General features: G+C 40.7%; 1 protein-coding gene across 1 annotated transcript in view; it reads left to right on the top strand.

The window, feature by feature from the left end:
* LOC133621252 (SWI/SNF complex subunit SMARCC1-like) overlaps positions 1-25,362 on the top strand; it is a 42,869-nt gene extending 17,507 nt beyond the window's left edge. Inside the window, exons 12-28 of the mRNA XM_061983257.2 lie at positions 510-569; positions 647-675; positions 3,668-3,783; positions 3,841-3,912; positions 3,979-4,092; positions 9,303-9,456; positions 11,066-11,176; positions 11,251-11,310; positions 11,376-11,634; positions 15,238-15,303; positions 15,384-15,430; positions 15,501-15,606; positions 15,671-15,813; positions 19,410-19,544; positions 24,764-24,887; positions 24,963-25,037; positions 25,104-25,362. Coding sequence (XP_061839241.1) covers positions 510-569; positions 647-675; positions 3,668-3,783; positions 3,841-3,912; positions 3,979-4,092; positions 9,303-9,456; positions 11,066-11,176; positions 11,251-11,310; positions 11,376-11,634; positions 15,238-15,303; positions 15,384-15,430; positions 15,501-15,606; positions 15,671-15,813; positions 19,410-19,544; positions 24,764-24,887; positions 24,963-25,037; positions 25,104-25,171 — 1,739 coding nt within the window. The 3' untranslated portion in view covers positions 25,172-25,362. The remainder of the gene's footprint in view (positions 1-509; positions 570-646; positions 676-3,667; positions 3,784-3,840; positions 3,913-3,978; positions 4,093-9,302; positions 9,457-11,065; positions 11,177-11,250; positions 11,311-11,375; positions 11,635-15,237; positions 15,304-15,383; positions 15,431-15,500; positions 15,607-15,670; positions 15,814-19,409; positions 19,545-24,763; positions 24,888-24,962; positions 25,038-25,103) is intronic.
* The last annotated feature ends 1,198 nt before the right edge of the window (positions 25,363-26,560 follow it).

Raw genomic sequence — 26,560 nt, 5'->3', positions numbered from 1 at the left:
AATTTTGCTCAGTTCAAATAAAATACTCCTCATTTTTGTATTTTTTTTTCTTGTTTTTGAACACTGACTTTTTGCAGTGTACACGTTTTAATCTATGTAGTCATCGTATTTTTTTTTAATAATTATTGTATTTGTCTCAAAGCACAGATCAAAATTGGCAACCATGAATCACAAGGTTTTTAATACAATGTCAGTGAAGCTTTCTATTCTATTATAACCTAATAAGAAAAGCCCAGTGTTTTTAATGCCTTTTTAATTTTAATTCAAATCTTCTAAAATTGTTCTTTGAGTGAAATAAGAAACGTATGATTATTGTATCGTCAGATTTTCTGTTAAAATAAAGCCATTAATGACATTTTTGGTGATCCCTTTTATTTTGAAAAGTATTGATATACATTTTTGTACCGGTACCAAAACATCTAGTCTGTGGTTTGTAAATGGAAAAGTTTGTACAATGTATTTGTTGAGTTCATTTGCTTGTTTTGATGTTGTCCTTTTTGTGCTTGCAGTCAACCTCAAAAAGGACAGCGAAAACACGCCGGTCAAGGGAGGCATCATGGCTGACCTTGGTAAATATGCATCGGACTGAACATTGCAAGGAAATGAACATCACTTTTGACACCTTCCTCCTTTGTTTCCCTCGCAGACGACCAGGAAGACGATTACCCGGGAAGGGTAAATGACTACCGTATTTTTCGGACTATAAGGCGCACTTAAAATCCTTTCATTTTCTCAAAACTCGACAGTGTGTCTTACATTGCGCCTAATGTACGGAATAATTTTGGTTGTGCTTACTGGCCTCGAAGCAATTTTATTTGGTACATGGTGAAATGACAAGTGTGACCAGGAGATGGCAGTCACACAAAAGAGATACGTGTAGACTGCAATATGACTCAAGTAAACAACGTAAAAATTGTATATGTTCCATTGAAAATATAGAACATTACACACGGCGCTCAAAAATCTATCAAAATGTTTTAGTAGGACTTTGGTAAGCTATGAAGCCACACCGCTTGATGGATTGTACTGTGTTTCAACATAGGAGTATTATTATGGTGTGTGTATAAGGTAAGACATATTATATTATTATATGTAAAAGCAACTTTTCTTACCTTCTGGTACCGTAGTCGATAAGCTTCTTCTTTTTCCCTATCTTCTTGTTATGGGACATTCATCCTCCGCTGTTGCCATTTCTAATATAAAGTAGTGTAAAGTTCTTACTTATATCTGTCAGTAAACTCACCATGAAAGCGCTAAAACATACCGGTGTAGTGAGTTCACATTATTCACCCAAAGAACTTTAGATATTAGAAACTTCCGGTCGGACGGTTTTTCATGGGACACATTTTCGGGCGTTTTTGTTGCACTAGTGAGCCACGGATGAGGAGATGCTGCTCCGTTATTGATTGAAGTAAAGTGTGAATGTCATTAAAACAGTTAGCTCCATTTTTGGACACTTCTTCCACTCCCGTCCTTGCACGCTACACCGCTACAACAAAGATGACGGGGAGAAGACGCTGTCGAAGTGGAGGCACGTAAATAAGACCGCTCACAAAACGGCGCATCCTGAAGCGACTGTCAGAAAGCGGCTTGAAGATGATGTGTAAAACATCATCTATGCAACATTTTGACCAAAGAACCACCATTACATGTTATGTAGACCACAAGGAAGTCTTTTACATTTAGAAAATAATCATAATAATTAGAGATGTCCGATAATGGCTTTTTGCCCATATCCGATATTCCGATATTGTCCAACTCTTAATTACCGATACCGATACAGTCGTGGAATTAACACATTATTATGCCTAATTTGGACAACCAGGTATGGTGAAGATAAGGTCCTTTTAAAAAATAAAAAAAAAAATAAGATAAATAAATTAAAAACATTTTCTTGAATAAAAAAGAAAGTAAAACAATATAAAAACAGTTAAATAGGAACTAGTAGTTAATGAAAATGAGTAAAATGAAGTGTTAAAGGTTAGTACTATTAGTGGACCAGCAGCACGCACAATCATGTGTGCTTACGGACTGTATCCCTTGCAGACTGTATTGATATATATTGATATATAATGTAGGAACCACAATATTAATAACAGAAAGAAACAACCCTTTTGTGTGAATGAGTGTGAATGGGGGAGGGAGGTTTTTTGGGTTGGTGCACTAATTGTAAGTGTATCTTGTGTTTTTTATGTTGATTTAATAAAACAAATCAAATTAAAGCTGCAAGCAAGCATTGGTCGGGCCCGCATATTTGGCAGGTGCTAGTCCTAAATGTCCCAATACTTTTGTCCAGTGATAGTCATAAGTGTCCCAATACTTTTGTCTACTTTTAGTCTGAAGTGTCCCAAGACTTTTGTCTAGTGTACCTACCTTGTCTGCATTGTGTGGGCACGTTGGTGCTTCCTGCTTTTAAGCAGCCATCTTAAAAAAACAGCAGCGCAGCAGCATCAGCGCAGCGGGTCTTTGAAGGGTCATAAAATCAAAACCGGAGCAGTTAGAAAAAAAGCGCTTCTGTCATTGTAATCACAAGGGTTCAATCTCTCTCCTGTGTTAGTTTGAAGCCGAAACGACAAACGCGCTCAGAGGAGATAGTTTTTGAAGGAAGGTGACCGGTTTTTACAAAAAATTTGTTTTGAAGAGGGAATAGCAAACTTCCTGTTGATTTTTGCTGGGGGTTGTCAATCTATGAAATGTAGGTCTAAGTGAGACCTACATAGAGTTTTTTGTTTCATGTCTCTCCGACCTTCCCAGTGGGAGTTACAGGCAGTTTTGTCATTTTTGTCTTCCGAGGAGCAGTTTTTTGTGCGTTTTATTCAAAAATTGCGCGAGAGCGCAATTTTGAGATTTGGGGTTAGGTTTTTTATTAGATCGCAATTTTTGCCAGTCCTGATGTGTGCGTTCTGTTTGGTGAGTTTTGAAGCATGTTAAGGGGGTCAAAATACAGCTCAAAGAGGCAAAAGTTACTGTTTTTAGTACTTTTTTGTCTTGAAGGGGGAATTGCCAACTTCCTGTTGATTTTTGCCTGAGAATATACTATTATGAAATCTAGATCTAAGTCAGACCTACATAAAGGTTTGTGTTTCATGTCTCTCCGATCTTCCTAGTGGGAGTTACAGGCAGTCTAGTTTTTTTTTTCTTAGGGGGCGCTAGAGCGCAATTTTGAGTTTTGGGGTTCGTTTTTTTCATTAAAAGGCAATTTTCGCAGGTCCTGATGTGTGGGTCAAATATGGTGGGTCAAATTACAGCTCAAAGAGGCGGTCGGTATAATAATAATAAAGAATAATAATAAAACTTTACAAATTCAATAGGTCCTTATGTCCCATTGTATAAGGACTCCCTTTGGGAGTCCTTATACAATGGGCCATGCGGGCCCTAAAAATAAAACCGATACCGATAATTAAAAAAAACGATACCGATAATTTCCGATATTGCATTTTAAAGCATTTATCGGCCGACATCTCTAATAATAATATTACCCCTTTAATGCGCCTTATAATCCGGTTCGCTTCTGTATGAAAATAGACCTGACTAGACCTGCTCATCGGCAGTGCGCCTTATAATCCGGTGCGCCCTATGGTCCGGAAAGCACGGTAAATAAATATGTTTGCGTGGTGGATTTGTGGTTTCTAATGCCATCACCGTGTGTGCATGCATGTCCACTCAGGACGAGGAGGAAGGAAGAGTGGAGATTCCTCGCCTATTAGAGGGAGAGGACAACATCACTGAGCAAACCCATCACATCATAATACCAAGTTTTACATCCTGGTTCAATAACAACAGGTGAGGAAATATGCAGAAATGCTGTCACTTTGGACCCTCACCGTCCCTTTTTGTCAGCATCCACTCAATAGAGAAGCGGGCCATGCCGGAGTTCTTCAATGGAAAGAACAAGTCCAAATCTCCGGAAGTGTAAGCGATGCTTTTTGAAAAGAATCAAAAGATACAATTAGTAACTGTATTTGTTTTCCATTACAGTTACCTGGCCTATCGTAATTTCATGGTTGACACGTACAGACTCAACCCCCAGGAATACCTGAGTTCAACATCCTGCAGGCGGAGTCTCACTGGAGACGTCTGTTCCATGACAAGGTCTTTACTCTTTTAATGTTAGGATGACAAATTTGATCTCATGATAAACTGCTTTAACCCTATTTTGGCCATTTTAAACAACCCTTTTGGGCGCATTGATTTGCAGAGCGCATACCAATTATTTACGTCAACAACTACCGCTGACCATGGCAGACTTTGTGAACCCATATCACGACAAAGGATTACCCAGAAACCTACAGTACAGGCCAAAAGTTTGGACACACCTTCTCATTCAGTGCGTTTTCTTTATTTTCATGACTATTTACATTGTAGATTGTCACATCAAAACTATGAATGAACACATTTGGAGTTATGTACTTAACAAAAAAAGGTGAAATAACTGAAAACATGTTTTATATTCCAGTTTCTTCAAAATAGCCACCCTTTGCTCTGATTACTGCTTTGCACACTCTATGCATTCTCTCCATGAGCTTCAAGAGGTAGTCGCCTGAAATGGTTTTCACTTCACAGGCGTGCTTTATCAGGGTTGATAAGTGGAATTTCTTGCTTTATTAATGGGGTTGGGACCATCAGTTGTGTTGTGAATTAGAAGGTGTGTCCAAACATTTGGCCTGTACTGTATAATTTTTGAGCCAGAACACATAGAGGATGAGCTACAAGTTTTAAAAGCGGAGTACGAAGCAGATCCAGCTCTAGTAAAACACTAAGTCATCATGTAGCATTAGTGCTAAATGCTAAACAATACATACAGAACACAACAAAACAGTGACTTACGATGTCCGCGGTCACTGGGATGCCAACTGGTGGGATGGTTGTATCTTTCAGCACAAGATTTGAGAACCCCTTTTAGGTGAAAAAATGCTGGGATGAAACAAGCAGCTTGCTCAAAAAGATTAATTATGTCTTCTTATTCATATACTTTTTCAAATGTTCTTGTAATCAGACCATATTTTCAGTATATAAGATGGAATTTTTACCATAAAATTCCATCTAATATACTGAAAATATGGTCTGATTACAAGAAAATTTACAAGCTACTTGATTTTTTTATTTATTTTTTTTCAAATTTTCTTGTAATCAGACCATATTTTTGGTATATTAGATGGAAATTTTTTTACCAAAAAAATTGAATTTTTACCATAAAATTCCATCTAATATACCGAAGATATGGTCTGATTACAAGAAAATTTGAAAAAAATCAAGTGTCTTGCCAAAATTAGAATTTTTACCATAAAATTCCATCTAATATACAGAAAATATGGTCTGATTACAAGAACATTTACAAGCTACTTGATTTTTTAGTTTTTCAAATTTTCTTGTAATCAGACCCTATTTTCGATATATTGGATGGAATTTTTACCATAAAGTTCCATCTAATATACCGAAAATAGGGTCTGATTACAAGCTACTTGATTTTTAATTTTTTTTCTTTTTTTTTTTTTTTCTTGTAATCAGACCATATTTTCGGTATATTAAATGGAATTTTTACCCCAAAAAATTGCATTTTTACCATAAAATACCATCTAATATACCGAAAATATGTTCTGATTACAAGAAAATTTGAAAAAAAATCAAGTAGCTTGCCAAAAAAATTAAATTTTACCATAAAATTCCATCTAATATACCGAAAATATGGTCTGATAACAAGACAATTTACAAGCTACTTGATTTTTATTTTTATTTTTAAAATTTTCTTGTAATCAGACCATATTTTTGGTATATTAAATGGAATTTTTACCCAAAAAATTGCATTTTTACCATAAAATTCCATCTAATATACCGAAAATATGGTCTGATTACAAGAAAATTAGAAAAAAAATCAAGTAGCTTGCCAAAAGTAGAATTTTTACCACAAAATTCCATCTAACATACCGAAAATATGGTCTGATTACAAGAAAATTTACAAGCTACCGTATTTTCCGCACTATAAGGCGCACCTAAAAACCACACATTTTCTCAAAAGCTGACAGTGCGCCTTATAACCCGGTGCGCTTTATTACGATTCATTTTCATAAAGTTTCGATCTCGCAACTTCGGTAAACAGCCGCCATCTTTTTTCCCGGTAGAACAGGAAGCGCTTCTTCTTCTACGCAAGCAACCGCCAAGGAAAGCACCCGCCCCCATAGAACAGGAAGCGCTTCTTCTTCTACTGTAAGCAACCACCCGCCCCCGGAAGAAGAAGAAAAAACGCGCGGATATCACCGTACGTTTCATTTCCTGTTTACATCTGTAAAGACCACAAAATGGCTCCTACTAAGCGACAAGGATCCGGTTCATAAAAAGACGCAATCTCTCCATCCGCACACGGATTACTACCGTATTTCACAGCAACTGATATTCCTGTGAACCGCACTGTGGAACGGGAGCACGTACGGTGAATATTCGCACCACAGGGAATGAGAAGTCATCCTTCACTGTGGTTCTAGCTTGCCATGCTAACTTCCACCCATGGTGATATTCAAAAGGAAGACCTTGCCAAAAGAGACCTTTCCAGCCGGCGTCATCATAAAAGCTAACTCGAAGGGATGGATGGATGAAGAAAAGATGAGCGAGTGGTTAAGGGAAGTTTACTCGAAGAGGCCGGGTGGCTTTTTTCACACAGCTCCGAAGGCGAACACACCTTCACTAAGACGGGCAGACAGCGCCGGACGACATACGCCAACATTTGCCAGTGGATCGTAAATGCCTGGGCAGATATTTCGGTCACAACTGTGGTCCGAGCTTTCCGGAAGGCAGGATTCACAGAACAACAGCGACACTGACTCCGATGACTTCGACGAGACGGAACCGGCCATTTTGGATACCACGCTTGCGCAACTTTTCAATTCGGACACCGAAGACGAAGAATTCGAAGGATTTACGAATGAAGAATAACTTCAGAAGGTGAGCGCTATGTTTATTTTGTGTGTTGTGACATTAACGTTCGAGCAACATTATGTTGCTATTGCTCTACACCATTTTGAATTTTACTATGTTTGTGATTGCACATTTGCGTACATTTTGGGACAGAGTTGTTAGAACGCTGGTTTTCAATATATTATTAAAGTTTGACTGAACTATCTGACTGTTTTTTGACATTCCCTTTAGCGCAGCGTAGGCGCGGCTTATAATCCGGGGCGGCTTATTGGTGGACAAAGTTATGAAATATGTAATTCATTGAAGGTGCGGCTAATAATCCGGTGCGCCTTATAGTGCGGAAAATACGGTACTTGATTTTTTTGTTTTTCAAATTTTCTTGTAATCAGACCCTATTTTCGATATATTAGATGGAATTTTTACCATAAAGTTCCATCTAATATACCGAAAATAGGGTCTGATTACAAGAAAATTTACAAGCTACTTGATTTTTAATTTTATTTAATTTAAAAAAAAATTTTTTTTTATTTTTTTATTTTCTTGTAATCAGACCATATTTTCGGTATATTAAATGGAATTTTTACCCCAAAAATTGCATTTTTACCATAAAATTCCATCTAATATACCGAAAATATGTTCTGTATACCGGGTACAAGAAAATTTGAAAAAAAATCAAGTAGCTTGCCAAAGAAATTTAATTTTACCATAAAATTCCATCTAATATACCGAAAATATGGTCTGATAACTAGACAATTTACAAGCTACTTGATTTTTATTTTTATTTTAAAAATGTTCTTGTAATCAGAACATATTTTCGGTATATTAGAGGGAATTTTTACCATAAAGTTCCATCTAATATACCGAAAATATGGTCTGATTACAAGAACATTTACAAGCCACTAGATTTTATTTTATTTTATTTTATTTTTTATTTTTCTTGTAATCAGACCATATTTTCGGTATTTTAGATGGAATTTTTACCCAAAAAATTGCATTTTTACCATAGAATTCCATCTAATATACCGAAAATATGGTCTTATTACAAGAACATTTACAAGCTACTTGATTTTTTTAATTTTTCAAATTTTCTTGTAATCAGACCATATTTTCGGTATATTAGATGGAATTTTTACCATAAAATTCCATACAAGAAAATTAGAAAAAAAAAAATCAAGTAGCTTGTAAATTTTCTTGTAATCAGACCATATTTTCGGTATATTAGATGGAATTTTTACCAAAAAATTTTAATTTTTACCATAAAATTATAATTTTTTTTTTTATAAAATCAAGTAGCTTGTAAATTTTATTGTAATCAGACCATATTTTCGGTATATTAGATGGAATTTTTACCAAAATTTTTTTATTTTTACCATAAAATTAGAATTTTTTTTTGAATAAAATCAAGTAGCTTGTAAATTTTCTTGTAATCAGACCATATTTTCGGTATATTAGATGGAATTTTTACCATAAAATTCCATACAAGAAAATTAAAAAAAATACATAAAGTTGCTTGTAAATGTTCTTGTAATCAGACCATATTTTCAGTATTAGATGGAACTTTATGGTAAAACTTCCATCTTATATAGCGAAAATATCTTTCTTTTTTTTTTAATGTTCTTCTAATCAGACCATATTTTCGGTATTTTAGATGGAATTTTTACCCAAAAAATTAAATTTTTACCATAAAATTCCATCTAATATACCGAAAATATAATCTGATTACAAGAAAATTAAAAAAAAAATCAAGCAGCTTGCCGCATATTCCTAGCGATGTCTTCGGGTCTAAGTTGAATGTCAAAGTTGACCAATTTATAATCTTATGGCCACAACCTACTACATAACTTTTACAAATTAAGAGGCAATCTAGCAGCAGTAGCTCAGTCGCAAGCTTTCCTTTCGCTAGTGGCCAAAGGAGCCGTGTGAACTAAAAGTTATTTTGTGTTAGCTCCTTAAAAAACAGTGTCGCTAATACTTGGTTAATAGGCGGGTTACGGCATGAAAAGGTTTTCGTTGTTGAAGGTTTTCGGATGTTTTTCAGCACACTTTATAGGCAGAATCGATGCAACGCTTATTGCTTGCATTATGAGCCTCCTATTGCTAGCAGTTTTTCCCTATTTAGAATACACAGAAAACAGAAAGAGGCGTGCTCTTGTCTAATATAAGGATTATGGATGATGGGCAAAATTAAATGTTTTACTTCAATGCACAGCACAAAATTGCTCATAACCGGATAGTTTTATCTACAGTCCCCTCATAATGTATTTTGAAGGAGCATGTCAAAATAAAATGTGTGATTAATCTGTGTTTATACATAATTAATAAGCTATTTGTGTGATTAATCGCAAACATTAACTTTGACAGCCTTATTTTGGAATATCTACTTTGTCTTTTAGGGTGCATTCATTTTTAGAGCAGTGGGGTTTGATCAACTACCAGGTGGACGCAGAGAGCAGGCCACTCCCCATGGGACCCCCGCCCACCCCTCATTTCAATGTATTGGCCGACACGCCCACTGGGCTGGCCCCCTTGCAGCACAGACCACTACAGGTATGGAGTTCACCCACAGCTCAGCAAAAGTGTACTTACAGTCAGGATCAAAAGTTTACATACACTTGTAATCTGACATTGACATCACGTGGACAAAGTTAAGACCTTCTGGAGGAAAGTTCTGTGGTCAGATGAAACAAAAATGGAGCTGTTTGGCCACAATACCCAGCAATATGTTTGGAGGAGAAAAGGGGAGGCCTTTAATCCCAGGAACAACATTCCTACCGTCAAGCATGGTGGTGGTAGTATTATGCTCTGGGCCTGTTTTGCTGCCAATGGAACTGCTGCTTTACAGAGAGTAAATGGGACAATGAAGAAGGAGGATTACCTCCAAATTCTTCAGGACAAGCTAAAATCATCAGCCCGGAGGTTGGGTCTTGGGCGCAGTTGGGTGTTCCAACAGGACAATGACCCCAAACACACGACAAAAGTGGCGGAGTTTCTTAAATGCCTCAAATGTCCGGCATTTTGAGTTAGGGTTGCGTGTATTTTCAATGTACGTTCAGGGTTAAGAAGGGGTTAAAAACAAAACAAATTGTGCGTGCAGCAGCATTGGTGAGGGAGGGGCAGAGACAGAGAGAGAGAGAGAGAGTTATGATAAACGCGCATGCGTCGCCAGGCTCTGCTTTTTATCCATAGATTTATCACATTTAATTTATTATTATCTATAGCAGGGATGTCAAAAGTGTGCCCCGGAGGCCATTTGCGGCCCACAGCTAATGTTTTAAAGGCCCACGGCACATTCTAAAAATACTATTAAAATAAACAAAAACATAACAAAAGTGAAATAAAAAAGGTTAAATGTAATTTAGAAAAAGTTGCAATGTTGACTAATAAAACAAAGCTGTTTTTTTTTCTTTCAAACTGTCATTGCTCAAAACATAATATTGAATCAAAATCAATGTTATTATGAATTATTGACCTATCCAAGGTTCCCATTACTTCACATCAAATATTCTACTAAGAAAAATATTTTTGGTGGAAGATTTCGCAAATTTGGTAAATAAATAACCAAAAAATGTATATTTTGTTGTTTTCTTACTGTACCGAAAATGAACCGAACCGTGACCTCTAAATCGAGGTACGTACAGAACCAAAATGTTGTGTACCATTACACCCCTACCCCAAACACAGGTCAAAAGTGGTAAAGGAATGGCTAAATCAGGCTAGAATGAAGGTTTTAGAATGGCCTTCCCAAAGTCCTGACTTAAATGTGTGGACAATGCTGAAGAAACAAGTCCATGTCAGAAAACCAACAGAATCAACAGAGTGGTCAAAAATTCAAGCAGAAGCTTGTGGATGGCTACCAAAAGCGCCTTATTGCAGGTAAACTTGCCAAGGGACATGTAAGCAAATATTAACATTGCTGTATGTATACTTTTGACCCAGTAGACCCATAATAAATTCATAAAAGAAGCAAACTTCATGAATGTTTTTTGAGACCAACAAGTATGTGCTCCAATCACTACATCACAAAACAATAAGAGTTGTAGAAATGATTGGAAACTCAAGACAGCCATGACATTATGTCCTTTACACGTGTATGTCAACTTTTGACCACTAGTGTACATCACGTGTCATGGCTAAGGTATAACATTGACTCTTGCAGGTGTCAGCATCACAGCACATGTTGTCCTTCCCAGAAAAAAGCCGCGAGAAGCCTTCGGATTGCCAAAACTTCGGTCTGCGCATGGATGTGTACACCAGGAAACACCCAAAGGTCTCAGCAACGACAGAAAACACAGTCGAGTGTGTTTAGTCTGTCATCTAAAATGCTTTTGTTTGTGGCTGAAGACGAAGGGAGCGTGTGCAGGGCGGGAATGGACGGAGCAAGAGACTCTTTTGTTATTGGAGGTATGATTTTGTGAAACTTCTCATCTCTTTTTATGGTGTTGAACATGTTTTCTTGGCTCTCTCAGGCCTTGGAGGTGTACAGGGACGACTGGAACAAAGTGTCGGAGCACGTGGGCTCCAGAACGCAGGATGACTGCATCCTCCACTTCCTCCGTCTGCCCATAGAAGATCCGTACCTCGAGGACTCGTCCGCCTCGCTCGGCCCGCTGGCCTTCCAGCCCAAGCCTTTCAGTCAGTCCGAGAACCCCGTGATGAGCACCGTGGCCTTCCTGGCGTCGGTGGTGGATCCACGTGTGGCGTCCGCCGCTGCTAAGGCCGCACTTGGTGAGTTCTTCATGACTCATTGAACTCCGCGGTTCTTGTTTATTCTCTGTCCGCTTACATCGGAGCCATTGAGCGGTCTTTTATTCCGCCCATATACCCAATATAAAAAGAGCCAACAATATCGTATTTTTCGGACTATAAGTCGCAGTTTTTTTCATAGTTTGGCCAGGGGTGCGATTTATACTCAGGAGCGACTTATGTGTGAAATGATTAAAGGGGAACATTATCACAATTTCAGAATGGTTAAAACCATTAAAAATCAGTTCCCAGTGGCTTATTTTATTTTTCGAAGTTTTTTTCAAAATTTTACCCATCACGCAATATCCCTAAAAAAAGCTTCAAAGTGCCTGATTTTAACCACCCGTCCATTTTCCTGTGACGTCACATAGTGATGCCAACACAAACAAACATGGCGGAAAGAACAGCAAGCTATAGCGACATTAGCTCGGATTCAGACTCGGATTTCAGCGGCTTAAGCGATTCAACGGATTACGCATGTATTGAAACGGATGGTTGTAGTGTGGAGGCAGGTAGCGAAAACCAAATTGAAGAAGAAACTGAAGCTATTGAGCCATATCGGTTTGAACCGTATGCAAGCGAAACCGACGAAAACAACATTCGGCGATCGCCTTCTAACCAACGATTGGTATGTGTTTGTTTGGCATTAAAGGAAACTAACAACTATGAACTAGGTTTACAGCATATGAAATACATTTGGCAACAACATGCACTTTGAGAGTGCAGACAGCCCAATTTTCATCAATTAATATATTCTGTAGACATACCTTCATCCGCTATCTTTTCCTGAAAGCTGATCTGTCCAGTTTTGGAGTTGATGTCAGCAGACCAGGGAAGCTAGGGTCGATATTCCTCTCTTGATCATCTTCGGTGGCATAAGGGACGGTGTGAGCCAAGACATCCAGGGGGTTTAGCTCGCTCGTCTGCGGGAACAAACCGCCGCCATCGCTTGCCGTGCTACCGAGGTCCTTTGTCCCTGAATTGCTCACACACTCCGGCAGATTCAATGGGGGTCTGGCGGCAGATTTCTTTGACTTTATGGTTGGAAATGCATCTGCTTTGAGTGTCGCAGGATATCCACACATTCTTGCCATCTCTGTCGTAGCATAGCTTTCGTCGGTAAAGTGTGCGGAACAAACGTCCAATTTCTTGCCACTTTGGCATCTTTGGGCCACTGGTGCAACTTGAATCCGTCCCTGTTGGTGTTGTTACACCCTCCGACAACACACCGACGAGGCATGATGTCTCCAAGGTACGGAAAACAGTCGGAAAAACGGAAAATAACAGAGCTGATTTGACTCGGTGTTTGAGAAAATGGCGGATTGCTTCCCGATGTGACGTCATCGCTCCGAGAGCGAATAATAGAAAGGCGTTTAATTCGCCAAAATTCACCCATTTAGAGTTCGGAAATCGGTTAAAAAAAAATATGGTCTTTTTTTCTGCAACATCAAGGTATATATTGACGCTTACATAGGTCTGGTGATAATGTTCCCCTTTAACACATTAGCGTAAAATATCAAATAATATTATTTATCTCATTCACGTAAGAGACTAGACGTTAGAGATGCGCGGTTTGCGGGCACAACCGCGGAGTCCGCGGATTATCCGCGGGTCGGGTCGGGCGGTTGAAATAAAAAAAATTTTGATTTTAAATAGATTCAGGCGGGTGGCAGTTAAACCAATTGGTAAATATATATACATAGTTAAATGTTGTTACCCACATACGAAAAACGAGCAGGCACCTGCAGCATATGCCACAACAGAAGAAAAAAAAAAAAAAGCGATGGACACTTTTACGGAGCGGAGAAGGGACGCCTCGCCGGGGTCCGGGACCGAGGCCCCTTCCCCCGAGAGGGCCCCACCGGGAGCCGTAGCTGAGGCGATCCGCGAGAAGGGCTCGACGCACGTCCAGGGTCACCACCGCGCCCACCGCACCGACACCCCGCCTCGTCCGCCTTCGCCGTGGCCGGCGTCACGCGCAGCAGGTAAGCAGCTTACCTGCCCGCCACCCCCGTGGCCGGGGGCTCGTAACAGGGGTCACTCCGCGCGCTCCGCCCGCGCAGCTTACCTGCCCGCCACCCCTGTTGCCGGGGGCGCGTAACAAGGGTCACTCCGCGCGCAGTGCGCTCACGAAAGGGGTGGGGCTCACCCTGGTTGATATAGACAGCAGGACGGTGGCCATGGAAGTCGGAACCCGCTAAGGAGTGTGTAACAACCCACCTGCCGAATCAACTAGCCCTGAAAATGGATGGCGCTGGAGCGTCGGGCCCATACCCGGCCGTCGCCGGCAGCGAGACGCGCTTGGAGGTGCGCTCAGCGCGGCTCCCTTTTGATTGCGCACTGGTGTGCGTCTGGGTCGTGACAGCGTGGCACGCGAATGTCTGTGCTGCATTGGATCAGTCTCCTTTCTTTAACAGGCAAAAGCTTTATAACCTCACTAATGCCTTGCATCGTCTATATTAGATATATAACAACGGGCGGGTGCGGGCGGGTGCGGTTCTGATCAAATGTTAGATCGGGTGGATGGCGGATGGTTGACGACTTTCTGATGCGGTTGCGGATGAAATAATTGCCTATCCGCGCATCTCTACTAGACGTATAAGATTTCATGGGATTTAGCGATTAGGAGTGACAGATTGTTTGGTAAACGTATAGCATGTTCTATATGTTATAGTTATTTGAATGACTCTTACCATAATATGTTACGTTAACATACCAGTTGGTTATTTATGCCTCATATAACGTACACTTATTCAGCCTGTTGTTCACTATTCTTTATTTATTTTAAATTGCCTTTCAAATGTCTATTCTTGCTGTTGGCTTTTGTCAAATAAATTTCCCCCAAAAATGCGACTTATACTCCAGTGCGACTTATATCTGTTTTTCCCCTTCTTTATTGTGCATTTTCGGCCGGTGCGATTTATACTCCGGAGCGATTTATAATCCGAAAAATACGGTACTCCATTTATATTTCTTGACTTGAATACTAACCAAGTATTAGTTAGATTGTTATTATAAGCGCTAATGCAGATGAACTATTTATAGCTTGTGTGCCAATGTTGACATTAGAGATGTCCGATAATATCGGACTGACGATATTATCGGCCGATAAATGCTTTAAAATGTAATATCCGAAATTATCGGTATCGGTTTCAAAAAGTAAAATGTATGACTTTTTAAAACGCCGCTGTGCACACGGACGTAGGGACAAGTACAGAGCGCCAATAAACCTTAAAGGCACTGCCTTTGCGTGCGGGTCCGATCACATGATATCTACGGCTTTTCACACACACAAGTGAATGCAAGGCATAGTTGGTCAACAGCCATACAGATCACACTGAGGGTAGCCGTATAAACAACTTTAACACTGTTACAAATATGCGCCACACTGTGAACCCACACCAAACAAGAATGACAAACTCATTTCGGGAGAACATCCACACCGTAACACAACAGAACAAATACCCAGAACCCCTTGCAGCACTAACTCTTCCGGGACGCTATAATATACACCCCCCTGCTAAAAGTCCTGCATTTTGAGTGCTGGTTGAATTCAATGCGCTAACTACATTTATTTGTGTGCAGAGGAATTTTCCCAAGTCCACGAAGAGTCTTTTAACGAAATAACCTGCAACCAGCTGAAACAAACTGGTGAGATGACATCTTTTAACCATTTAAATTCCTACAAAAATAATGTCTGCGAGGATTAAATGTTGCTTTTCCCCCCTCAGACCCGCTGGAGCCCTCACAAATGGAGATTAACACCAGCTCCCATCAGGTGGAAGACTAACGCATTTTTTCCAGATTTTGTGACCTCCTTGTGATATTTTTTTGTCGTCCTATTTCAGGTTGCCGTCAACGCCGACGGGCTTTTGGTTGAATCGAGGGGATCAATACTGGAAGGGGAGCGAGTCAAAAGGGAGAACACGGAGGAAAGAGACAGTCTGCATATAGGTGCAGTAACAGTGTTGATAACGTCGAATGTTACTCTACTAGATCACCTACCCTCCTTTTCCAGGCAGAGAACCTGAGGATGACAATGTGCACGGACAAGAGGCAGAAGGGGATGAGGGGAGAGCGATGATGGAGCTCGATCTGGTGGAGAGCACCGTTACCACGGCAGCAGCAGCAGCCCTGGCCTCTGCGGCGACAAAGGCCAAGGTAAGGCCCGCCCCTTCGTTTGGAAACCCGCCAATCACAGGAAGACGTTCAGTCTCTTAGCAACTCTTGACATTTTGGGAGCCACAATGTCCTTCTGTGTTACATTAAATGTATTTATAGACAGCGTTTGTTGCTAGGTTTGAAGGACAGGTTGGTCTCTAAGCAACATGACTCAAAAAGATAGGCAGATTTTGATGACATTTTCAGGAAATGGGATAAGGAACACGTTTATGGGGGTGATCCGGATCATTTCTACTATGTTACTTTACATCAGACTTAGACAAACTTTAATGAGCCACAAGGGAAATTGTTCCGCACAGTAGCTCAGTTACAAAGGATGGAAAGGATAATGCAGGTATAAAGTAGACTAAAAATGTACCGTAGTAGCAATATCAAATATAACATACCATATTTTTCGGAGCATAAGTCGCACCGGCCGAAAAATGCATAATAAAGAAGGGGAAAAACATATATAAGTCGCACTGGATTATAAGTCGCATTTTTTGGGGGAAATGTATTTGATAAAAGCCAACAGCAAGAATAGACATTTGAATTTAATTCAATTTAAAATAAATCAAGAATAGTGAACAACAGGCTGAATAAGTGTACGTTATATGAGGCATAAATAACCAACTGGTATGTTAACGTAACATATTATGGTAACTCTTATTCCAAGTTAAAATAAATTCCAGGATCTCTCAGAATTCCTGGTTTTCCAAAGCCCTATTTCCACCCATTTATCTGGCGTGCAGCCCTTCCACATTTTTCGATGCATTTCAACCGTTCCACCATCAAAACATTCCTCTTAATTAGGACAAAAAATGAAGTTGTTTTTGAACTGGAAAAATTCCCCGTTTTCCCTGAAATTCCAGGAATTCCGTAATGCCATTTCTCAATTCAACATGTTACTACTTCAACATTTCTTGACCGTCCATCCATCCATCCATCCATCTTCTTCCGCTTATCCGAGGTCGGGTCGCGGGGGCAGCAGCCTAAGCAGGGAAGCCCAGACTTCCCTCTCCCCAGCCACTTCGTCCAGCTCTTCCCGGGGGATCCCGAGGCGTTCCCAGGCCAGCCGGGAGACATAGTCTTCCCAACGTGTCCTGGGTCTTCCCCGTGGCCTCCTACCGGTCGGACGTGCCCTAAACACCTCCCTAGGGAGGCGTTCGGGTGGCATCCTGACCAGATGCCCGAACCACCTCATCTGGCTCCTCTCCATGTGGAGGAGCAGCGGCTTTACTTTGAGCTCCCCCCGAATTACAGAGCTTCTCACCCTATCTCTAAGGGAGAGCCCCGCCACCCGGCGGAGGAAACTCATTTGGGCCGCTTGTACCCGTGATCTTGTCCTTTCGGTCATAACCCAAAGCTCATGACCATAGGTGAGGATGGGAACGTAGATCGACCGGTAAATTGAGAGCTTTGCCTTCCGGCTCAGCTCCTTCTTCACCACAACGGATCGATACAGCGTCCGCATTACTGAAGACGCCGCACCGATCCGCCTGTCGATCTCACGATCCACTCTTCCCTCACTCGTGAACAAGACTCCGAGGTACTTGAACTCCTCCACTTGGGGCAAGATCTCCTCCCCAACCCGGAGATGGCACTCCACCCTTTTCCGGGCGAGAACCATGGACTCGGACTTGGAGGTGCTGATTCTCATCCCAGTCGCTTCACACTCAGCTGCGAACCGATCCAGTGAGAGCTGAAGATCCTGGCTAGATGAAGCCATCAGGACCACATCATCTGCAAAAAGCAGAGACCTAATCCTGCAGCCACCAAACCGAATCCCCTCAACGCCTTGACTGCGCCTAGAAATTCTGTCCATAAAAGTTCAGAACAGAATGGGTGACAAAGGGCAGCCTTGGCGGAGTCCAACCCTCACTGGAAACGTGTCCGACTTACTGCCGGCAATGCGGACCAAGCTCTGACACTGATCATACAGGGAGCGGACCGCCACAATCAGACAGTCCGAAACCCCATACTCTCTGAGCACTCCCCACAGGACTTCCCGAGGGACACGGTCGAATGCCTTCTCCAAGTCCACAAAGCACATGTAGACTGGTTGGGCAAACTCCCATGCACCCTCAAGGACCCTGCCGAGAGTATAGAGCTGGTCCACAGTTCCACGACCAGGACGAAAACCACACTGTTCCTCCTGAATCCGAGGTTGGACTATCCGGCGTAGCCTCCTCTCCAGTACACCTGAATAGACCTTACCGGGAAGGCTGAGGAGTGTGATCCCACGATAGTTAGAACACACCCTCCGGTTCCCCTTCTTAAAGAGAGGAACCACCACCCCGGTCTGCCAATCCAAAGGTACTGCCCCCGATGTCCACACGATGCTGCAGAGTCTTGTCAACCAAGACAGCCCCACAGCATCCAGAGCCTTAAGGAACTCCGGGCGGATCTCATCCACCCCCGGGGCCTTGCCACCGAGGAGCTTTTTAACTACCTCAGCAACCTCAGCCCCAGAAATAGGAGAGCCCACCACAGATTCCACAAGCACTGCTTCCTCATAGGAAGACGTGTTGGTGGGATTGAGGAGGTCTTTGAAGTATTCCCTCCACCGATCCACAACTTCCGCAGTCGAGGTCAGCAGAACACCATCCGCACCATACATATTTCTTGACCGATTTAAAAAAATTCCAACACCAACACGATTGGTGTGCGGAAATACGACCATTTCACACCAATTCTCAAATCCCTTCACTGCCTTCCTGTTCCACTCAGGATTGAATACAAAGTCTCCCTACTAAACCACCAGTGCCTCCATGTACCTCAAAGAACTACTCACCCTCAAATCCTCCACACTACACCTCCGCTCCGGACAGGCTAACCTCCTCCAACCTCCGAGGACAATGCTACGAACAATGGGAGACCGGGCTTTCTGCTCCGCCGCTCCCAGTCTGTGGAACGCTCTCCCTGACCACCTGAGGGCACCACAGACTGTGGATGCTTTTAAAAAAGGCTTAAAAACCCTTCTTTTTAAAGAAGCCTTTTTTTTTAGATATATGCATACTAATTCCAGCTATTAGGCTGTTCTAGCTTTTATTTTTATTTATTTGTATTATCTTTTTTTTTAAATTTTTATTATCTTTTAATTTTTAATAGCACTTTGAGGTTGTAAAGTGCTTTTTTACCAATACAATCTATTATTATTACCAACCATTCAGAACATTCAAGTTTTTTACAATTTTCAAAAGTTCCCGCTTTTACCGAAATTCCTAATTGTTTTGGGAAATTCCCATTGAAATCAATGGGACATTCTTCAAAGTTCCACAACCCCCACATTTTTCTTCTGATTCAAACTGTTCCAATTTCTAAATATTCCGCCTGTTTGGAAAATGGTGAGCTCGACTTCAACAATTCGAAAAAAAATTCCAGGATTTCAGTTCAACTTCAGCATTGGAGCATTCACACACAATTCCTTCAGGAATTGCCTCATCTAGTTATTCTTGTTGTTGTTGCTTTCATTCCCCACACTGAGTTCATTATTCAGATTTGTCAGAGCTCTGTCACACCCATTTTCATCTTATCTCCTTCTCTTTTTTCATTTCCTGTGCATGCCTAACATTGTCCCCGCTCCCCTCACGCAGCATTTGGCGGCGGTGGAAGAGCGGAAGGTGAAGTCTCTGGTGGCGCTGCTGGTGGAGACCCAGATGAAGAAGCTGGAGATCAAACTGCGGCATTTTGAGGAGCTGGAGACCATCATGGACCGCGAGAAAGAGGCGGTGAGTGAACCGTGCACCAGGAATATTGTTTGTGGCCCCGGTTTGCGCTTTAATAAGCAGCCTAGTGAGTATTGGAACGCAGTCGTCCCTCGCCATGTCGCTTGTAAAGGTGACTATGAGGGTCTTTTCATGTTTAGATTTAGAAAGTTGTAAATAGTTTTTTTTTTGCTCTCGCTATGAAAATATTCCATTTCTAATGAATATTTTGCAGCCAGACCATTTAACAAACAATAAGTCAGGGCTTACTGGATGTGGCCGTGGGAATGTGTGCATAGAAGACACAACCAAAAGGAATGCAGTACAATTACGTTCATAATTAAATATTAAGGAATCATTTGTAATGAATTAGAGATCGCCGTTGATATTTTGCATTTTGACATAATTTGGGATCTGCCTTTTTTTTGGTTTGAATAGAATTACATCAGCAGATACAATATATATATATATATATATATATATATATATATATATATATATATATATATATATATATATGTATGTATGTGTGGGAAAAAAAATCACAAGACTATTTCATGAAATAGTCTTGTGATTTTTTTTCCCACACATACATATATTGCGCTCTACTACGGTATCGAGCACCATTTTTTGGATAACCTTATTAAGACATATATATATATATATATATATATACAGTACAGGCCAAAAGTTTGACACACCTCCTCATTTAATGTGTTGTCTTTATTTTCATGACTATTTACATTGTAGATCAACCGCGAAAGCCTGGAAAAAATGGGTTTCAATTAGATATGTCCGATAATGGCTTTTTTACCGATATCCCGATATTGTCCAACTCTTAATTACCGATACCGATATATACAGTGGTGGAATTAACACATTATTATGCCTAATTTTGTTGTGATGCCCCGCTGGATGCATTAAACAATGTAACAAGGTTTTCCAAAATAAATCAACTCCATCTATCCGTCCATTTTCTACCGCTTGTCCCGTTCGGGGTCGTGGGGGGTGCTGGAGCCTATCTCAGCTCAAGTTATGGAAAAAAAATGCCAACATGGCACTGCCATATTTATTATTGAAGTCACAAAGTGCATTATTTTTTTTAACATGCCACAAAACAGCAGCTTGGAATTTGGGACATGCTCTCCCTGAGAAAGCATGAGGAGGTTGAGGTGGGGATAGGGGGTAGCGGGGGGTGTATATTGTAGCGTCCCGGAAGAGTTTGTGCTGCAAGGGATTCTGGGTATTTGTTCTGTTGTGTTTATGTTGTGTTACGGTGCGGATGTTCTCCCGAAATGTGTTTGTCATTCTTGTTTGGTGTGGGTTCACAGTGTGGCGCATATTTGTAACAGTGTTAAAGTTGTTTATATGGCCACCCTCAGTGTGACCTGTATGGCTGTTGACCAAGTATGCTTACATTCACTTGTGTGTGTGAAAAGCCGTAGATATTATGTGATTGGGCCGGCACGCAAAGGCAGTGCCTTTAAGGTTTATTGGCGCTCTGTACTTCTCCCTACGGCGTTTTAAAAAGTCATACATTTTACTTTTTGAAACCGATACCGATAATTATGAAACCGATATTACATTTTAAAGCATTTATCGGCCGATAATATCAGCAGTCTGATATTATCGGACATCCCTAGTTTCAATAAATGATTTATTTACTTAATTTTTTTTTTACTAAATGCATATGTTCTTTCAATTTAGATGGCAAAAAAAATGCATATTTGATACTTTAATATTATGTGATCATGCCAAGTATATTATTATATACTGTATTGCAAAACAATTTTTGTGAGTTAAAAACAAATAGTTCAATATCTACTTGTCAAGTTGTCACCTTTATTTATGATTTCAAAGCAAGTTACACATAAAAAAATCTACTAATCAAATGCATATGCATTTGATTAATCATGATTAATCACAGGTTATTACCCGCATGCATAATGTCAATTAATTTTAAAAAAGCGGCCCTCTTAAAGCAGCCATTACTGCCATGTGGCCCTCAATGAAAATGAGTTTGACACCCCTCTTGTAGATTGTCACATCAAAACTATGAATGAACACATGTGGAGTTATGTACTTGAAAACATGTTTCATATTCTAGTTTCTTCAAAATAGCCACCCTTTGCTCTGATTACTGCCTTGCACACTCTTGGCATTCTCTCGATAGTCACCTGAAATGGTTTTCACTTCACAGGTGTGCTCAAAGCTCATGGAGAGAATGTCAAGAGTGTGCAAAGCAGTAATCGAAGGGTGGCTATTTTGAAGAAACTAGAATGTAAAACATGTTTTTAGTTATTTCCTCTTTTTTTGTTAAGTACATAACTCCACATGTGTTCATTCATAGTTTTGATGTGACAATCTACAATGTAAATAGTCATGAAAAGAAAGAAAACACATTGAAATAGTAGAAGGTGTGTCCAAACTGTTGGCCTGTACTGTATGAAACCAGTAAAATAGTGAAGTCTATAGTAATAACCACTGCTCAGCCCATTTGCCCGACACCCGAAACGTTTTAAAATTCATTTAAGAATAAAAGTTACTCTCATTGTCAATAATTCTCCCCAAATACCTTTTGATATCGGACAGGTCATTTATTTGAGTTCTTAGGAGAATTCTCCTCTGGTTTGCTTTTACAGTACAGTACGTCTCCTTTGCCTACCTGTACCTGTCAAAACAAATAAAATAAGTTTCTCACAAGTATCATTATCACTGCAGGACGAGGAATAGCTAAACATGCTTCACTACACACCGTAGGAGGATACAATAGCTCACTGGCGTCACAAATGGATCTACACCTGACATCCACTGTAATGAAACCAATTACAATAGCGTATCTAGTCGATACTACTATGACTACATCGATATTTTTTATGGTCACAAAATTTTCTAATTCATATTATGTTTATAAAGTCAGGAAATACGTCCCTGGACACATGAGGACTTTGAATATGACCAATGTATGATCCTGTAACTAGAGCTACAACACCCTGGTGTCTGTTGCCGTCATCTCCCCTCCGAACCATAACACGCCATTGGTGGATCGATACCTAACATCCACTGTAAGGATATAAAGTACAGGGACGTATCTAGTTGATACTACTATGATTACGTCGATATTTTTAGGCATCACAACATCTTCTTTCATTTAAAAAAAATTTATATTATGTTTATAAAGTCAGGAAATACATCCCTGGACACATGAGGACTTTGAATATGACCAATGTATGATCCTGTAACTACTTGGTATCGCATCGATACCTAAATGTGTGGTATCATCCAAAACTAATGTAAAGTATCAAAGAAGAGAAGAATAAGTGATTATTACATTTTAACAGAAGTGTAGATAGAACATGTTGAAGCAGGTATTAACAATAAATGAACAAGTGGATTAATAATACATTTTTTACAGTTTGTCCTTAATAATGTTGACAAAATAATAGGTGTATAAATGACACAATATGTTTAGTCAGCAGACTAATTAGGAGTCTTTGTTTGTTTACTTACTACTAAAAGACAAGTTGTCTAGTATGTTCACTATTTTATTTAAGGACTAAATTACAATAATAAACATATTTTCATGTACCCTAACATTTTTTGTTCAAATAAAGCCATTTTTTGTGGTCCCCTTTATTTTGAAAAGTATCGAAATACATTTTGGTACCGGTACGAAAATATTGGTATCGGGACAACCATAGCCATGACTAAGGAAGGTTGTTTGGATTGGGTCATATAAGTGAATGCTGTGCTTTTCTCATTTCAAATCCCAATTCATGGTTATTGACCAAAATTTACTCGCATTGGCGGCAAAATTGCTGCAATCAGACTCAGCCAGTGAAATGAATGTGGATTATTAGGGCCCGCATGGCCCATTGTATAAGGACTCCCAAAGGGAGTCCTTATGCAATGGGACATAAGGACCTATTGAATTTGTAAGGTTTTATTATTATTATACCGGCCGCCTCTTTGAGCACTAATTTGACCCACTTAACATGCTTCAAAACTCACCATATTTGACCCACACATCAGGACCTGCAAAAATTGTCTTTTAATGGAAAAAACCAAACCCCAAAACTCAAAATTGCGCTCTAGCGCCCCCTAGAATGAAAAAAAAACTAGACTGCCTGTAACTCCCACTAGGAAGGTCGGAAAGACATGAAACAAAATTCTCTATGTAGGTCTGACTTAGACCTAGATTTCATAATTGTACATCCTTGGGCGGAAATCAACAGGAAGTTGGCAATTTCCCCTTCAAGACAAAAAAGTACTAAAAACAGTCACTTTTGCCTCTTTGAGCTGTAATTTGACCCCCTTAACATGCTTCAAAACTCACCAAACAGAACGCACACATCAGGACTGGCAAAAATTGCGATCTAATAAAAAAACCTAACCCCAAATCTCAAAATTGCGCTCTAGCGCAATTTTTTAATAAAACACTGAAAAAACTGCTCCTCGGAAGAAAAAAAATGACAAAACTGCCTGTAACTCCCACTGGGAAGGTCGGAGAGACATGAAACAAAAACCTCTATGTAGGTCTCACTTAGACCTACATTTCATAGATTGACAACCCCCAGCAAAAATCAACAGGAAGTTTGCTATTCCCCCTTCAAAACAAATTTTTTTGTAAAAACCGGTCACCTTCCTTCAAAAACTATCTCCTCTGAGCGCGTTTGTCGTTTCGGCTTCAAACTAACACAGGAGAGAGATTGAACCCTTGTGTATAAAAGTGCAGAACAGCGTTTTTCTAACTGCTCCGGTTTTGATTTTATGACCCTTCAAACAACTGCTGCGCTGCTGTTTTTTTAAGATGGCTGCTTAAAAGCAGGAAGCACCAGCGTGCCCACACAATGCAGACAAGGTAGGTACACTAGACAAAAGTCTTGGGACACTTATGACTAAAAGTAGACAAAAGTCTTGGGACACTTATGACTACCACCGGACAAAAAATTTGGGACACTTAGGACTACCACTGGAAAAAAGTATTGAGACACCTACACTGGACAAATGTATTGGGACACTTAGGACTACAACTTGACAAAAGTATTGGGACACGTACTACTAAAACTGGACAAAAGTATTGGGACACTTAGGACTAGCACATGCCAAATACGCGGGCCCGACCAACGCTGCTTGCAGCTTTAATTATTATTATTATTCAAGGTGCAGGTGGTGTTTTAGACACATATACATGGAACTGTTCCATGTATTTCTAGCACTTATCCCGCATGTTGGTTTTGCAGCTGGAGCAGCAGCGCCAGCAGCTTCTGACGGAGAGACAGAGCTTCCACACGGAGCAGCTGAAGCAGGCGGAGATGAAGATTCGCCAGCAGAGGGAGCAGCAAGGCTTCACCACGCAGCTTTCAGGTGGGGACAGGAACAATCTAGTCACGTGGGAAAGCGAAGCCGCGTCCTTACATCGCAGTCTCCCTCTGTCCTCAGGTCAGTCTTTATCTAACCGCGGAGGGCACATGCCAGCTGGGGCCTCACGACCCTCAGGAGCGCCCAATGGCATGTGTGAGCATCGCGTGCCGAGGGTTCCCGCCACCCACGCTTTTTTAACCGCTTCTTTCCTCGCCTCAGATCCCACCCCTCAGGTCGATGGCATCACGGCGGCTCAGCCCCTCCCTCCCGCTTCAAGTCACGGCTGAACGGACGGACACTTCAATGTGACGTGTGTGTGTGTGTGTGTGTGTGTAGGTCAAGAACGACAGCATTGATGGTCAGAACCTTCCCGAGTGCCCATTTGCAAAGTTCATCAAAAGTATGTGAAATATTTGTGTAGCGTGTCCGAGTCGAGGAATCTTCAGATTTAACTCGGCTCATTAAAGTTGTTTTTTTTTATAATGAAACCAATTCGTCCGCCAGTCTAATTAATGCAAGGATGCTCAAAGACTTCGGTTTTGGTTTCACTTTCCCGACCTATATGGTGGTCAGTGAGGATGTGCCGACATGTACAGTACAGGCCTAACGTTTAGACACATTCAATGTGTTTTCATGACGATTTACTAGAGATGCGCGGTTTGCGGACACAACCGCGGAGTCCGTGGATTATCCGCGGGTCGGGCGGTTGAAATAAAAAAAAATTAGATTTTATCCGCGGGTCGGGCGGTTGAAATAAAAAAAAATCAGATTTTAAATAGATTCAGGCGGGTGGCAGTTAAACCAATTGGGAAATATATATACATAGTTAAATGTTGTTACCCACATACGGAAAACGAGCAGGCACCTGCAGCATATGCCACAACAGAAGAAAAAAAAAAGCGTAATGCATATTTGGCAGGTGCTAGTCCTAAGTGTCCCAATACTTTTGTCCAGTTTTAGTAGTACGTGTCCCAATACTTTTGTCAAGTTGTAGTCCTAAGTGTCCCAATACATTTGTCCAGTGTAGGTGTCCCAATACTTTTTTCCAGTGGTAGTCCTAAGTGTCCCACATTTTTTGTCCGGTGGTAGTCATAAGTGTCCCAATACTTTTGTCTACTTTTAGTCTGAAGTGTCCCAATACTTTTGTGTAGTGTACCTACCTAGTCTGCATTGTGTGGGCACGCTGGTGCTTCCTGCTTTTAAGCAGCCATCTTAAAAAAAGAGCAGCGCAGCAGCATCAGCGGTTGTTTGAAGGGTCATAAAATCAAAACCGGAGCAGTTAGAAAAACGCTGTTCTGTACTTTTATACACAAGGGTTCAATCTCTCTCCTGTGTTAGTTTGAAGCCGAAACGACAAACACGCTCAGAGGAGATAGTTTTTGAAGGAAGGTGACCGGTTTTTACAAAAAAATTGTTTTGAAGGGGGAATAGCAAACTTCCTGTTGATTTTTGCTGGGGGTTGTCAATCTATGAAATGTAGGTCTAAGTGAGACCTACATAGAGGTTTCATGTCTCTCCGACCTTCCCAGTGGAAGTTACAGGCAGTTTTGTCATTTTTTTCTTCCGAGGAGCAGTTTTTTCAGCGTTTTATTAAAAAATTGCGCTAGAGCGCAATTTTGAGATTTGGGGTTAGGTTTTTTTATTAGATCGCAATTTTTGCCAGTCCTGATGTGTGT

The sequence above is a fragment of the Nerophis lumbriciformis genome, linkage group LG21 (assembly GCF_033978685.3).
Source record: "Nerophis lumbriciformis linkage group LG21, RoL_Nlum_v2.1, whole genome shotgun sequence".
Classification (NCBI taxonomy): Eukaryota; Metazoa; Chordata; class Actinopteri; order Syngnathiformes; family Syngnathidae; genus Nerophis; species Nerophis lumbriciformis.
Note: the sequence above shows the minus strand (reverse complement) of the source record. Positions and strands in the feature narration are given on the sequence as shown.